The following is a 14,645-nucleotide window of genomic DNA, read 5'->3' as shown; positions in this document are numbered from 1 at the left end:
CAAAAGTGTCACGAGACCATCCCACCACACCATCAACCCTACAACCCCGCAACATACATCAGTCCATATCCAAGGGTGACAATTACCACAAAGGACATGAGACTGGCAGGGACGCCACGAGTGAGGAAATGGCGCACTTGGAGGTATCGCTGGCCTGTCTGGGGTACTTCGGTCATGATAGCAGCTAAAAAGGACGAGTTAGCAAGGAGCTCAATACAAGTGAGCTGAAGGAAGAGAAGAACATACTCATATTAGGGAATCCACTCGTGGGCAACCCCATCGCAACAGAGCACATCAATGCACTAGCCATGACCAACAAGTTGGGGTGAGGGTTCTCCATACTAATGCCGATCTGGCGGACAAGCGGGAGAATGATAAGGGCGGCGACAGTATGCGAAATGAAAGTGGCCATGACAAGGATGAGAGAACAGAAGACCAAGAGGACGCTGTACAGACTGAGGTTCTCGACGCGGGCGGTGATTCCCATTGCGATTGTGTGTAGCAAGCCGGATGAGGTGACAGCCTTGCCGAGACACAGTCCACCGGCGGCGAGGATGATGATTGTCCAGAGAAAGTTGTTGAAGTCTTCTTTGTTGAGGATACCGGTTCCGAAAAAGAGGACGAGAGGGATGATAGCGATAACGCCCATGTCGCCGAAGATGTGTTCGAGTTGGTGACTAGCGCACCAGAGGATGATCGTCAGGAGGGTGACGATGCTGATGAAGGACTGGATGCCGGTCCAGCGGTCCTTGACAGGGCGGATAGGTATGACAGTTGCGTTACGGCCCGGACGGAATGTCACCAGCAGCAGAACCCAGATGAGGAGAATGGAGATGATGCAGACGGGCAGTGCGATGAAGAACCATGTACCCCAGCTGATGTTCGGTTCCATGTTCTGCAGGGCAATGATGTTCTGGGGCGACGCAATTGGGGACGCTGCACCGCCGACATTGGCGGCTAATGCGATACCCAACACGAGTGCCTTGGCAAAGTCTGACTCGGGAGGCATGTTGCGCAGCAAAGGCTGGATGATCGAGAAGCAGAGCACGGGAGATGCAACATTACTGATCCACATGCTCAGGAACATACTTACAAACATGTTGGTCAGCAACATCACAGATGGCTTTGACCCGGCTTTGCTTAGCACGAACATGGCCATGCGTCGTGCGATATCGTACTTGGACAGTGCCGCTGCGATTGAGAAGCCACCTAGGAGCAGCATAATCACAGGAGTCCACATCGCTGCGAACACCTTACCGACTGATTCCTTGGGTCCCAACCGCACGGGAATTTCATCGTCTGACCGCATGATACCTAGAGTCACGACTAGGAATGGGATAAGAAGCGAAGTGACAAACAGCGGAATAGCCTATTACTCGATGTTAGCATTCAATGTGAGCGAAATAAACAAACAGTATCTCATACCTCAGTGGCCCACAAGATACTGACGAGAATCAACATAGCCAAGCAATTCTGCTCCTCGGGAGTCTCCATCACGTTCACGGAAAGCATTGCGCCGAATAGAGCGATACTAAATACCAGCGTACCAAAGCTCAAGCTGCAGAGCCACGACGGGAACTGGAACCGACCAAGCGGCGTTGACATCTCCTGGGTGCGGATCTCATTCTTGTCGCCCTGGCGCCTTGCAGTGGCCGGGTCCTCATCGCCACCCAGAAGGGTCCGGCGAATACCAACATTGGCGGCCTGCGCACGACGTTCAATCTCGATCATCTCACGCCAAACGGTGTTTCGCTCCCAGACGACATGCTCACGCAAATGCAAACGGAGCTCGCGTCTAGCAAACTGTCTGTTGTTCTTTGTGACGATGCCCGCATACACACCCTCCACATTCTCAATATGCCGATCGATTTCAGCCATGGTGCTGTCGGTGAAAGGAGGCGCAGGGTGGACAACAGAGGCTAGGTAGTCTCGACGCAGACTGCGGTCCAGGGTCTTGTCATACTTCTTCAGTGCCTTGGAGAAACCAGTCTTGTTCAGCTCGATGAAGGAGCGAAGTTCGCAGAGCGAGACGTAGCATTCGATCAGGCGCTTCTTCAACGATATACCGGTGTTGTAAAGAGCGAGGAAATCCTCGTCGTTGAAGTGCGAGTCGTGCGGTTCTCGGGTAGTCGACTGTCCAAAGTAGGAAGAGTCTACCATATCACCGTACTGGTCGTCAGTACCAGACTCGCCATCGATAGACCGCAGTAATCTCCGACGCTGTGGGAGGGTCGTCGGGGACCGGTCATCGTCGCTATCACCACCTTCTCCTTCGTCGTCTGCCAGCGAGTCATTGCTCACAGCACTAGACCGCCGACGCGAAATCGAGGTATTGCCGTTGCGGCGGGAGCTTGCCTTGATGATTGTCTCGCTGACGGGATCCATGTTGACACCGTCCGTTTCGGAAAGATATACATCGGCGTCTTTAATGAGCTCATCCGCGAGTTCAAAAATCTCCGCCTCCTTCTTCCGATAGAAGGAACAGATCTTATCCATCTCAACATCAAGAGCCCGTTTAAAGACTGCATCCGGGTTACTCGGTTCAGCACCCAGAAGCGGAGCGGACTCTACATCTGTGGTGGCCGGTCCCTCAATGCGATTGAACTGTTTCTCAAGGGTATAGATCCTGGTCACAATGCAACGTCAGCACCTATTTAAGGCAATTATCCGACCAGACGCATCGATCCTGTGCAATGTGACACCAATCCAGATCCCCGAATCTGCATGTATACACAATCACATCCACCGAGCCCACGAACTAAGTTAAGCCAACAACTTACAATTTCTTCAAATTGCTGTACGCGATGTAATTCGAGCTCCAATCGGGCACCGCGTTAAACTGAACACTATGCGAGAACTTCATCTTGGCTTTGGAATCAGGATCGACGCTCCCGTGCGATGCGTAATGAGCGCGACGTCGGAGAGCCTCAGCCCAGAACCGAAGACGAGAGCCCTGAGGCCGGTCAAACTCTAATGTCTTCTCCTGCGATTCCCCAACTGTATCAAGATCCGCAAGCGGCTGCGAGTTGGCGGAAGGGTCTAACCGCCCAGCACTTTCTTGATATCGGTCTGAGCGAGCGGGGCCAGATGCGCTTGTGGGAGCTGGGTGGGAGGTAGGGTTGTACTCGACAAGTTCAATGGAATCGGTGTGCGAGGTAGGAGCCACCGTCGAAGGAGGGGGCCGGAGGGTAGTCGGCCTAGGTCATCCAAAGGGTAGAGAGAGGCGCAAGAGCGAGGGGAATGTAGGAGGGGGCTCTATCGTGGGTGGGGGCGCGAAGAGGGTCGAGAAGGCCGGTCAGCTGTAGCTTGGGGTTGCACTGGGTGATGGTCAAGTCCGCAATGATAGCACGGGGCACTCCACTGATCGGAAGTGTATCGTGTATTCGGTTGGAATCAACTCCGAGACTGTAGGCATGTAAAATATTGAATGTATTGGCGTTTTTATTTTCTTTCTCCGACTCCAAGAACAAGTTGCGCTTCGAGCTAAGCTGTATATTAGGTAAGCGTGCTGCTTGGCGGGGGCCTATCAGACAACGGTCTATACAAAACACTGGGAGAGCTGTCACAGAGAACAAGATAGGGTTAATGTATAGAAGCAATTAATATGCAAGGTGTGCAAGTAAGTTTGATTCAGGGCAGGTGGTCCTCCAATAATAGAACATGTAACACTAGGGAGTAAGCCATACCTATATAGGGCAATGATATCGAGAGATCATAAGCCACATTAAAACTCCGTGGCATATGTCAAATTCGAAGGATGACCACTGTGTAGTACTTGTCTCGGAGAATACAATAAGTCCATGAAGAATAAAAGTCAATTTTTTTTGACCAGACTATATAAATGTACATATGCAGAAGTGCTCAGAGATACAAGACAAACCCCAAAACCCAGATAGAAGAAATACAAGCCGATAAAAGGCAAATTTAGCGACGAACGTTAGTGTTCAAGTTCGCACGACCAGAAATACCAATCTTGTGCTGCTGGTCCCTCTTATCCCAGACACCGCTACGACCCTCAGCAACGGCCACTACCTCAGCCGCAACACGGTTCGCAAACAGCGCATCACGTCGCTTATCAGACGCATCAAGAATCCACTTGATAGCGGTACGGCGGCGCTGGCGTAGAGTCAGCGGGTGGGGGATCTGCACGGCAGTACCGCCACCGGCGATACCCTTCTGCTGACGGATTCGGAAGAGAGGCGCCACGGAGTCGACAACGAGAGTGAGGTAGAGGACGGGGTCGAGAGGGAGCTGGGATGCAGGGGGAGCTCCGAGAAGACGGCGACGAGGGTTAATCTGGGGAGGAGAGGAGGTGCGGAGGTGGTCCAGGATGAGAGACATGTTCTAATATTCAGTTAGTCAATTTTCTCAACTACACCCACACCAGACATAATCGGGGAGAAGAAAACCGTACCTTCTGCGCCTTAGTCAATTTCCCACTCTCCATCATCATCTTAGTGAACTGGTCCTGCATGGTATCGTAGCGCTTGCGGAAGTTCAACGTCTTCAGGTCCTCGGGAACAGCAGGCGGATCGAACTTAAGCCCAGGGTTCTCCTCAAGCGCCTGGCCCTGCACCTGCTCAATCATGCTAGCAAGAGCAGCAGCAGCCTCATCACTAGCACCCTCAAGTCCAGGCACATTAGGAATAAGGTTAGCCTCATTGTTAGGCTCAACGCCCTGCAGATCGTTCATAAGGCTTCGAGCGGAAGTCGAGAACGAGCGCGAGCCACTAGACTTCTTCAATGCGTCGCGCATAACTTTGGGCATGTGCTTCATTGCGTCCTCGTCGCGGCTGAGGATCTATTCCACGAAACACAGTTAACAACCATATCCAGCGATTTCGCATTCGGCTTTCCAACAAGCCATTGTATTATGAATTCTTGCTCACCTCCTCGACAGGCGACCCCTGATCCAACTCCGGAGTAGAAGGAATACCATCACAGCGCTTTTCCTTATCCATAATTCGGGAGATCTCGTTGGCCTCCTCGCTAACATCGGGCAGCTGATCAGCAGTTGGGAAAGTCTGCTGGTCAGGCTGGGGCTCGACCTTCTTCGAGCCATCGCGCGAAGAGTTCCATCGACGCTGAATGGGTAGTGACTGGACGGCGCGGAATCGGAGAGGGATGGCGACGCTCCGGGGGGAGGAGAGTGCGGGAGTGGTGGATTGGCGCAGGGCCGAGACGGCCTTGTTGGCTGTGAAGAGGTTGAGTCGAGGTGCCATTTTTGCGGTTGTGTGAATTGGCCCCTGTACAATTATTGAACCAGGGTCGTGATTAATCGGCCTACTTTGGAAAGTTTGCGGTCTCGAGCAAATTTCCGGTATGGTTTAGTCAGCGCCAAGAATTTCGATGTGAGGTCATGAAATGTACAACTGATGGAAACAGGATTGAAAGGCCATGGATATAAGTGGATAATTAGTTTAAATTACGATGAAAGAAAGGGGTAACATAAGCTTCAATTTGTCTGCTCAAGGCTATGTGTGAAAAGAATATGTTTTCTGTTGATTCTAAGTTGTTTTAAGCATAGATATATTTCCAAGATATACAAGATGTCAATATAACTCCATCAAGTAATTCGCTTTTTAACAATACTTTTTTTATAGCTAATTTTCACAGATACCTATAGAGATATACCCGCACTTGCAATTTTTGACTACCAATGTACTATAGACAAGAATTTTGACATAGAATACAAGAAAAAGCGGTAGACGCTAGGGCATGGATGATTCAAATGAACAAAAGAGACAGCATCAGAGACGACAACCTCCCCAAGCCGAAAATAAAACCGCAAACCCAAGCCATAGCTTAATTGGTAATAGTATCAGGGTAGACGTAGAACGCCAAGGCAAGTATGACATACATGCCGAGACACATACCACCCTCCAGGTAATTGGACTTTCCATCTTGAATAAGCAGAGTAACAACCAACCCAGAAATGAAGAACGCAACGGTCTCGAAAGTCTGGAAGTGGAGTGTCATCTCGATACCCATGATCCAGCCGAGAATAACCAAGAAGGGAGTGACAAACAGCGCAATCTGCAAGCTGCTACCAATAGCAACTCCGATCGCAAGATCCATCTTATCCTTGTACGCAACCACAACAGCAGTAACATGTTCCGCGGCATTGCCCACAATCGGGATCAGAACTAGTCCAATGAACGTCTTGCTCATACCTGTCGTCTTTACAAGGGGGTCGATAGCATCGACCAGGTAATCGGCGCAGATCGAGACGAGGATAGTCACGATGACGAGAACAACGGCCGCAGCCCAGGGGCTGAGAATACGCTCCTCTTCCTCCTCTTCCTCCTCCTCGGTGCCAGCAACATTCTCGGTATCACTGCCATTCGTCTCCTCGAAGAGGTCGGAGTGGGAACCCAGCTGGAAGTAGAGGTACATGACGTAGATAATTAGGAGGATGATGGAGGTGCCGTGTGACAAGATGAGGATGTTCTTCTGCGCAGCGCGGTCCGGGTCCGTGATTTCACCTGTGCCGTCCGGCTTGGCGACGGAGTTATCCGAGATCGCGGCGTAGAGTGTGGCAGGGATGATAAGCGACGCGGAGGCCACAGCCATAAGCGAGGACATGGTTGATGCCACAGTGGTATTGAAAGACTGTTCGCGGTAGCGGAGACCACCGACGAAGAAGCAACAGCCCAGGACGAGCAGGATGTTAGATAAGATGCTGCCCAGCATGCTGGCCTGGACGACGCGTATCTGGTTCTGTCTTAGGGCAATGATACTGACCTATCAAGGAACAAAGAAAATTAGCGTAATATCCAACATATCAACCGCTAGCTTTGAGGGCGTCAATTCGGGGAGGGTTGGGTAAGCTTACGATCAACTCAACAGCATTTCCAAAAGTGGCATTCATCAAGCCACCAAGGGCTTGGCCGAGCGTAGCAGCCAGCTCCTCGGTAGCAAAGCTAAGCAGCGAAGCGAGGGGAACAATAGCAAAGAAATTGAGGATAAAGACAGTGGTTGGGTTCCATTCGAGGGCACCGGAAATGATGCCCAATGGCACGAAGATGAGCAGGACATTGACGTAGTCACGGACGATGGTTCTCCACGTCAGATGAACGACGTGCATCGGCCAGTGCACCCACACACGGGTATCCTTTGGGTGGTGGTGGTGCTGTCCATGCTCAATGTGCTCGTGAGGTTCGAGGCCAGAGAAGGAGCCACGGTGTGCGCCAAGTAATCCTGTACGCTCATTGGCGTTCAGGGAGCCGTTGTTGCCAGAGTTCATTCTTCTGGGCCCGAAGGTGTGGCTTCTGAAGTGGGAGCGGAAGTTTGGGAGAGCTGGAATATAAATTTTTTTCTCTGGAGTTAGTTTGATGAATTATGGTCCGTTGCCTGAACGGATGGATTATAATTTGATGGACTTTCACAGAAAGTCGGAAAGGAGCGGATGGGAAGAATGGGAGAAGGGGATGGGGAAGGGGAGGAGAGTATATCAACGCACACATGATTTCTACCAAGCTTTCAAAGAGGTTGAGGAACAAATAATTGGCGGGGTTCGAGCCACTTTTTTCGTTCTTAGCGACTGTAACATGAGATTTCCGTGGGAATCAAGGTTAGCACAGCCTTGATGTTAGGAGCATGAGGAGAAAAGTGGAGCGTTAGGTGGTGGCCAAGGTAAGTGTGGCCCAGTGTGGCCCAGTCAGTGGGGAGGGAGACGAGCTTTGAGATTACGACCCACCAGCCTTGGAACTCCACATGCCAGGTTTTTTTTAGTCACTCTTATTGGTTATAGCTTAAAGCCAAGACCATGCACTGCCACATTCCACGATTGGATGCACGGACAATTGTGTTTTGGAGATCCATGGATGCTGACGACTTAGACTTTAGTATATATAAGAAGCTTGGAAGCACTGTTGATCTTAAGATGGGAAATAGCATTATGTAGATTGGAACTATATAGCACATGGTATATATATTTTAACACCAGTAAAAGGAGAACCCCAGTCCACATAACAAAAAAAAAAGTTAAGGCAAAGAATACATCAGGGTAGTAAGTCACATCAAGAAGTGAAAGAAAAAAAGTTAAAAAAGGAGGGTCAAGACACAGAAACAAAAACAAAAAAGAGGTATAAAGGATAGAAAAAAAAAGGAAAGAAAAAGAAAAAGAAAAAGAAAAGAAAGGGGTTTCATTATTCCTCCGGAAGGGCACCATTAGCTTTAAAATCCATCCGACTGCTCTTGCGACCAACACCCTTGAGCATACTGAAACGACGGAGCACAGAGTCCCGCATCCCGGTATTATTATTATTGAGCACAGGGGACAAAGGGGCTGTGCCATTTGTAGTCGTGAGGGTCATCGCATTACTGTCGCGTGTGACAGGTCGCGAATAATCGCGCGTGGACGGGAGGGTCGACCACCCACCACTGGAAGCGGGCGCAGCCCGATCCGTGGCAGCACCGCTGGCAGTAGGGCCGCGGTGCTGAGAGCCAGCGCGACTGCGACCGTCGGTGGAGCGTGTGGCCGTGTCTCGGGAGGCATTGTGGGCGTTCAGTGAGGTCTGGGATTCATGGGCGACGGACGGCGAGGAGCCGTGCTTGTATGTCTTATCGCCGCCGAAGAAGCTGCGACGCTTCTCGCTTCGGCCGCTGCGGGAGTGGCTGGTTGTGCGGCTGTGGATCGTGGCCGTGTCATCGTCGATGTTTTCGTCTTGTTCACCTACTATTTGGCCCTTGCTGTCGGATTGCTGGATTGTGAAGATGGAATTGGTGGCGCCGTGGGATCGTTTGAAGGGGTTGATTATGCTGATCCGGTGACTGACAGATTGTCTGTCGGAGCGCTTGCGCGTGTGGGCATTGCTTCGGGCTGCGCGGTTTTGATCTTGTTCCGGACTGACAATTCGCTGGATGGGCGGCATTCGGCGGTTGTCGCTCGAGGAGGGTGATTGGCGGGCTGTTTGGGTGGGTGTAGATGATGAATACTCCGGAGCTGGGGCGAGAGAACCCAGCTCGGGTTCGAAGACATCTTCAAATCGCCGAAGCAGTTCGGCTTGGGTAGCTTGCTGAGCGGGACGCTGGTAAAGAGACAGTGAGTATTTGATAGCCAAGGCATGGTCGACGAGTGCAACGGAGAGCGCAGTCTCCATTGGGTCCACAGGCTGCTGTGTCTTTTGTACTTCTTCAGCATCTTCATCAATTTCCTCAAGCAGCTTGTTCCTTGCCATCTCCGCATCGGATAGGAATACACGGTACAATGCCACACAGTTAGAGGTTGACGATCTGACCTCAAGCAGTGATTCCAAAGCTTCAGTCAGATTAGATAGATTAGAATCCTCACCGGACGCAGCACGGCGGCCAATAAGCTGAAGCTCCTGTGTCTTGCGCCACGTGCGCTCAATGGCAGTCTGCAGAGGCGACAAAGCAACCTCCTGAGCAGAAACTATCTCACTACGACGGAGGATATTCGGGAACGCTTCCGAGACAGTGAAAACGAGCTTTTCAACGAATTGCTCACGGACGTCCGAGCTGCTCGTGTGTCGGCGCGAGGTGGCAGAGAAACGAGATGGATCCGAAATCAGCAAGTGCTCGCGGACAGAGGACGGAACCTTGGGGCGCTGGTAGACAGGATGAAACACATCGCGGTATGCGCTGACAGCGCTGATCTGAAGGAACTGGCCCTCGTAGTCAGGAATTTCACCAGTAGACATGACCTGCGCAGTAGGGTGTTCCCGCTGCATGCGATCCACGAAAGAGGCCATGCGTTCTGTCGGGGATGCCTCGAAGATGAACTCCTTGTCGCGTAGCCCGGGAGGAAATCCGAGACCCTTGTACGCCACACGGAAGTAACGCGGGAATTGTTTGCCGCCCTTGGCGACGAAGTCGTAAATTCGAGCCATGGAGCTTTGGGCTCGGGAGAGCTTGGCGAAATCCATTGTCGTGTGCTCGTAGTGCGCTGCCAGCTCCTTGTAGCAAGCCAACGCGGGGCCCCAGGCCATGGCATTTTCAAAGTTCTGGATAACGGAGAAGTATAAAGCTTCTCTCCGTTCGAATGCACTTTGAGGTGGGAATGCAGGTCTGAGCAGCTCCGGCAGAGGCTTGGTGAGATCCCATTCGTAGAGGTCGGCATGGAACTGAAGGGCAAGACCTGCTTCAGTGAAATTGCCTGCTGCGGCCTGAGCCTCGGCAAGTTCATGAACATAACGAATAAAGATATCCTCGCGACCCATGTCCTTCATATATTCCATCAGTTTCAGAGCGTGCAGACTCTGCGTTAAGGCGCCGCTCTGAGAGGCCACCAAAAGATCCAAGAGTTCATCGACTGTCCCGACAAGACTCTTGACAGCGTTCGACAATAGATCATCGGATATAGTCTCAGTCTCGAACAGATCCAACAGCTCACCGATGAAAATCTTCTGGCTAACGCTCTCATTCATCTGCTTGGACTTGAATAGGGCATCCAGGCTAGAGATGATCTCCGTTTCAATAATGGAGATATCCTGGTTCAGATCCCACTCACTCAGAATCATTGTTTGCAGTATCTGTACAGCAACATGTCGCAGTCCCTCGTGGACACTCAGACACAGACCAATGATGGGAGGAACCAGACCGGGAACATATTGTACTTGATAACCGCCCAGCTTCTTCAAATTGAAGCGCCCTCTCTCGTCATCCGTGGTCTCCCAACCAATGGCTTCCCACGTAGACTGCAACAAGTCCGCACCTTGCTCACGAACATCGCCGGCGATCTTCCAGACAGCACGGCGCTTCTGCTCAGGGAATGTCTCGAGCGCAAGGACATCGCTAGAAATCACCTTCAACAGAGTTGTGAAGAATGACTCCCACAGCTTGGTATCGAATGTGTCTGCATCATCCGGTGCCGGTAGGAGTTTATCAATTAGCAACACTGCAATAATTTCAAGACTTTTGATAGTCGCGCGGTGGTTGTACACATGAATACTGAACCAGGTCTCGGGATAAGCCTCACAGTCAAGGATGGAGTTGTGGGCCTCAAGGGTCTGAGCAACAAACAGTGCAAGCTCCAATTCTTTCAAGTTGGGAAGCTTGGGAGACGGGATCTTGGCAATGGCAGCCATAAGCGCAGACAGTTCGACCAAAGACTCATCGAAGCTTTGAGGAGTCTTGGCAGTCTTCATCTGGAAGGGGAAAGCCTTGCTGAAAAGCAAAGACAGGTATTCCGTCTCCTCTACTCCTTCAGTGGAGATAGCACAGTAAGAGGCGACAATACTTGGCATGAATCCATAAAGCAGAGGATCCGACTGGCTGAGCAGTTGAGCTACAATTGAGCTGCTCAGCCGCACCTGATCACGATACAAATCCGAGACGCCCGAGGTGGCGCCCCAGTATGGAGCCAACCAGCCAACGCAGCTGGAGATCAAGGTTCGTCTCTCGTCGCCAGAGGCGAAAACCTCAAATAGGGTATAGTTCTGAATGAGAACCAGCTTATAGAGTATCAACATGCCAGTGACATCCTTGCATGAATCCATGAAACTTAGAGCGATCATAATCATTTCATCCTTGCTCAGAACATGGGAGAGCTCAGGGAGCCACGTATGGAAATGTTGAACGACCAGTGTTTTGCTACCTACCAAAGCCGGCGAGGAGTTTTTCATCAAAGTCTCCAGAGACTTGAAAATGGTATGCATATCTCTGTTGAAGGTGGATTGCACCGTGGTGATGCCAATACCTTCCTCCTTGGCCTTTTGCTGCTCGCGGGCCTTGATGATGAACTTCAATAGATGGCGTCCTACCTTGAAGGCGGCGCGAAGATTGCGAGATTGCGTACCATCGGTCGCTGCGTTCAAGAGGCGCAGATAGCTTCGAATGAGACATGGGGTGACGAACGGGAAGTTGAACTGCTCATCGGCGTAGCGGTCGACCAGCGGGCCTAGGTTGTATCGTCGATCATGAACAATACCCAGAACAGTGACCAGGTCGTTGAAAATCAAGTTCTCATATTCTTCATTACCAGCATTCTCGACTAGGATCCCGAACAGTGCATCAAAGACGCCGCTGAGTTGTTTGACAATCTCGATCTCAGGAACAAAGAGCAAACGCTTCAGCGTATCTAAGACCTCGTCCACGGGCCGCTCTCGCCAGTTGAGAAGACTGAGAATGACTTGATCCTGGGAGTACTCTGTGCTGCAGAGGTGAGTTTCAAGGTGCAAAGTGGCCAATGGCCCCGTCACAGCTTCATCTTTAGCGGATTCATTCTTGCCGAGCGCGCTCCATGGGAGGTTCAGATAAGCACCCTTGCCATTCTCAATGCTAGATGTCTGCTTGTCATAAGCATGCAACAGCAGAGAATGGCGTCCATCTTTAATGAAAGCCTGCTGGTCCCACAGGGGCATCCAGGCAAGAGCAAAGGGAAATTCGGGCGCATCTGCAACACTCATCACCATGTGCGAGCCAGGAATTTGTTCTGTGGGGATCTTGAGGCGAATGGTCTGGTTCCAAGGCGTGCCGCGCTGGGCGATTGTAGTGCGCCATGCCGTGTTCGAAGTATTGGATGACGAAGGGAAGACACATTTGTCTATCCGTGCTCCTTTAGCATCACGTACCTCGAGAGTAAGCTGAAGGTTGTGGAGTCCGCTGGCTGCCTGCAGAGGAATTTGACCAGCCTGCGGGTGAGACAGAAGAGCATCTGTAGGGAATACGGCCTGAGAGAGCGTCACGTAAATATCGGATCTTGGCTTCGTAGGAGCCTTGGAGAATCCAATGCGCTGTGTCTGGATGACATCGTGTAATATGGTAGGGTTCTGACGAATCAGGCACTCGGCGTCGCTACTGACAAAGGGGCGTAGATGGAGGTGTAAACGTGCAGCAGGATCGGCACGCACATACCGGCCGGTGGGACTAGGAAGTAAGGCACGGATTAACTTGTCAAAGCCATCCGTCAACCCCTCGCCGTCTTCGCCGTCTCGACGGGGCGACCAAATGTTGATCACCTGCTCAGCATCCTTCTCCTGTCGGAGAATCGGCGAGATCTCCAAGATGCCTACGCCAACAGTGCGAATCGCCGAGACCTCCTTCGTTGGGGCGGATTGAGGGGTAGTTGCCTCTTTGACGCTGGATGCACTGCTTGATGTTCGTGGAATGCTTTGGGTAGTGCCTTTAGATGGCTGATCGAAGCTCGGTCCCCGTTGCTTGGGCGTCCACATCATACTGCGTCGCGTTCTCAAACTTCCCTTGGTCGAGGGTTGAATGCCCCCATTTGTCGCGGCCTTGGTCGGGGTCGGACTTTCTCGTGAGATTGATGACCTCGACACGGGAGTGGTATCGGCTGCAGATCGCGACTCTGGAGCACGGACCCAAGCAACTAGATAGAGCTGCCGCCCATTCGCAGACCCATCTCCGATGTCTGTTGCAGCCAATTCGGTGAACAGTGTCTTCAGTCTACTGCCTTGGCTCATGTTGACAAACTTATCAGGAGACGGAATATCTAAGCTAAAGGTCTCAGATAATGGACTGAGTGAACCGGCGTCTGATCGGGAAAACAGCTGGATCCCAATGGTCACTTGCCCCGGCGCATTGCCTGATACCGCATTGATTTCTAGCAGCAAATGATGAAGGGCTGTAGCATCGGATGTTTGGGTAGGACGGGAGTCGAGCATACTCATCTCGGACTGCAGCTTTGCCAATTGGATGGCAGAGTCATCACCTGTTAGCAAACGGCCTCTCTGCTCCGGATCGCGGACTATCACGTCCCCACTAAGCATTTTGTTTGCCTTGACCAGTTTCCAGACAGTCTCGTCCCGCAATGCTTCCTTCTCCTTTCCAGTCAGAACATTGTGTAGCAACTGTCGTCTCGCAAAGTCCAGCTCTTGTACAATGTTTGACATTTCCTCCAACACACCATACCGGCGTTCCAAGAGCAGTTCATGCAAATTAGTAGAATGCCATTCGCGCAGACAGGATGCGATCTCATCGACTAGTGGCTCTGTGAGAGAAGTCGGAGTTTCATCACCGATCTTGAGCATTGGGACCGGGGCAGCAGGTTTGGGCGCATCAGGGTCACGGGGAGTAAAGGAGACCGGCGTATGCGGGATCGAGCCCGTCCGCCATCGCGGACTTGCCTGGTCTGACCCATCGGTCTTGTGAATGATAATCTGAGAAGGTTTCCCCTTTTTCGCAAAGACAACGTCCGACACCTCGCCAACAGCCTGTAAGTCACTGACAGAATAAGCCAGACTGTTACGGGGGAGGTAGTCTCCATCCAAACCGGACAAGGTCAGTCGATCAATGCTTTTCCGATCAGCATTGAGTAGTGCCTTGTATCCATCACCGTCGCCCAGCACCTCTCTAATCTCAACACAGTTCCGTGGAAAGATACCCGAGAACACACGAGCTTCGAGGGTCTGGCCTTTGGTGCTTGTTAAGCCGGCCAGCAATGACGGCGGCGCGACTAGATAGCCTCGGCACCATTCACCGTCCGTGCCTCCTTGTTCAATTATGTAGAGCTCATCGCCAAGTTCCAATGGTAGATCTGCGGGGGAAGAGGGGTTGAAAGGGTATATGGCCACAGCAAAGGCAATGCGAGGCAGCGGCCGCCAGGGCATGGCTGAGCTGTGAATCGCTCGACGCGATTAGCTCGAGACACCTGATTTGTGGCGTGCCAGTCCCCGCAAATGGGTCTCCGACCGCAAAGTTCGCGGGAAGGGGCTTCTGAG

The 14,645-nt window shown here is 51.7% G+C and overlaps 3 protein-coding genes across 3 annotated transcripts; all 3 read right to left on the bottom strand.

Annotated features, from left to right (window-relative positions):
* Positions 1–38: 38 nt before the first annotated feature.
* N7537_003025 (putative plasma membrane phosphate transporter Pho87) lies at positions 39–5,222 on the bottom strand (the record flags this gene model as incomplete). The annotated part of the gene is made up of 7 exons (XM_056894083.1): positions 39–184; positions 247–1,369; positions 1,426–2,626; positions 2,781–3,124; positions 3,937–4,344; positions 4,415–4,801; positions 4,890–5,222. 7 exons carry the CDS (start codon positions 5,220–5,222, stop codon positions 39–41), a joined length of 3,942 nt encoding a protein of 1,313 aa, XP_056759078.1.
* A 583-nt stretch (positions 5,223–5,805) lies between these two features.
* On the bottom strand, positions 5,806–7,246 carry N7537_003024 (calcium/proton exchanger; the record flags this gene model as incomplete). The annotated part of the gene is made up of 2 exons (XM_056894082.1): positions 5,806–6,744; positions 6,836–7,246. The coding sequence occupies 2 exons, from the start codon at positions 7,244–7,246 to the stop codon at positions 5,806–5,808; spliced, it is 1,350 nt and encodes a 449-aa protein (XP_056759077.1).
* A 904-nt stretch (positions 7,247–8,150) lies between these two features.
* Positions 8,151–14,534, bottom strand: N7537_003023 (guanine nucleotide exchange factor DCK1; the record flags this gene model as incomplete). The annotated part of the gene is made up of 1 exon (XM_056894081.1): positions 8,151–14,534. The coding sequence occupies one exon, from the start codon at positions 14,532–14,534 to the stop codon at positions 8,151–8,153; it is 6,384 nt and encodes a 2,127-aa protein (XP_056759076.1).
* Between the last annotated feature and the right edge of the window lie 111 nt (positions 14,535–14,645).

The sequence above is a fragment of the Penicillium hordei genome (assembly GCF_028827395.1).
Source record: "Penicillium hordei strain IBT 12815 chromosome Unknown utg000001l_segment0_segment0, whole genome shotgun sequence".
In the NCBI taxonomy this organism is placed as follows: Eukaryota; Fungi; Ascomycota; class Eurotiomycetes; order Eurotiales; family Aspergillaceae; genus Penicillium; species Penicillium hordei.
The sequence above is the reverse complement of the archived record's forward strand: the minus strand, read 5'-3'. Positions and strand labels throughout refer to the sequence as shown.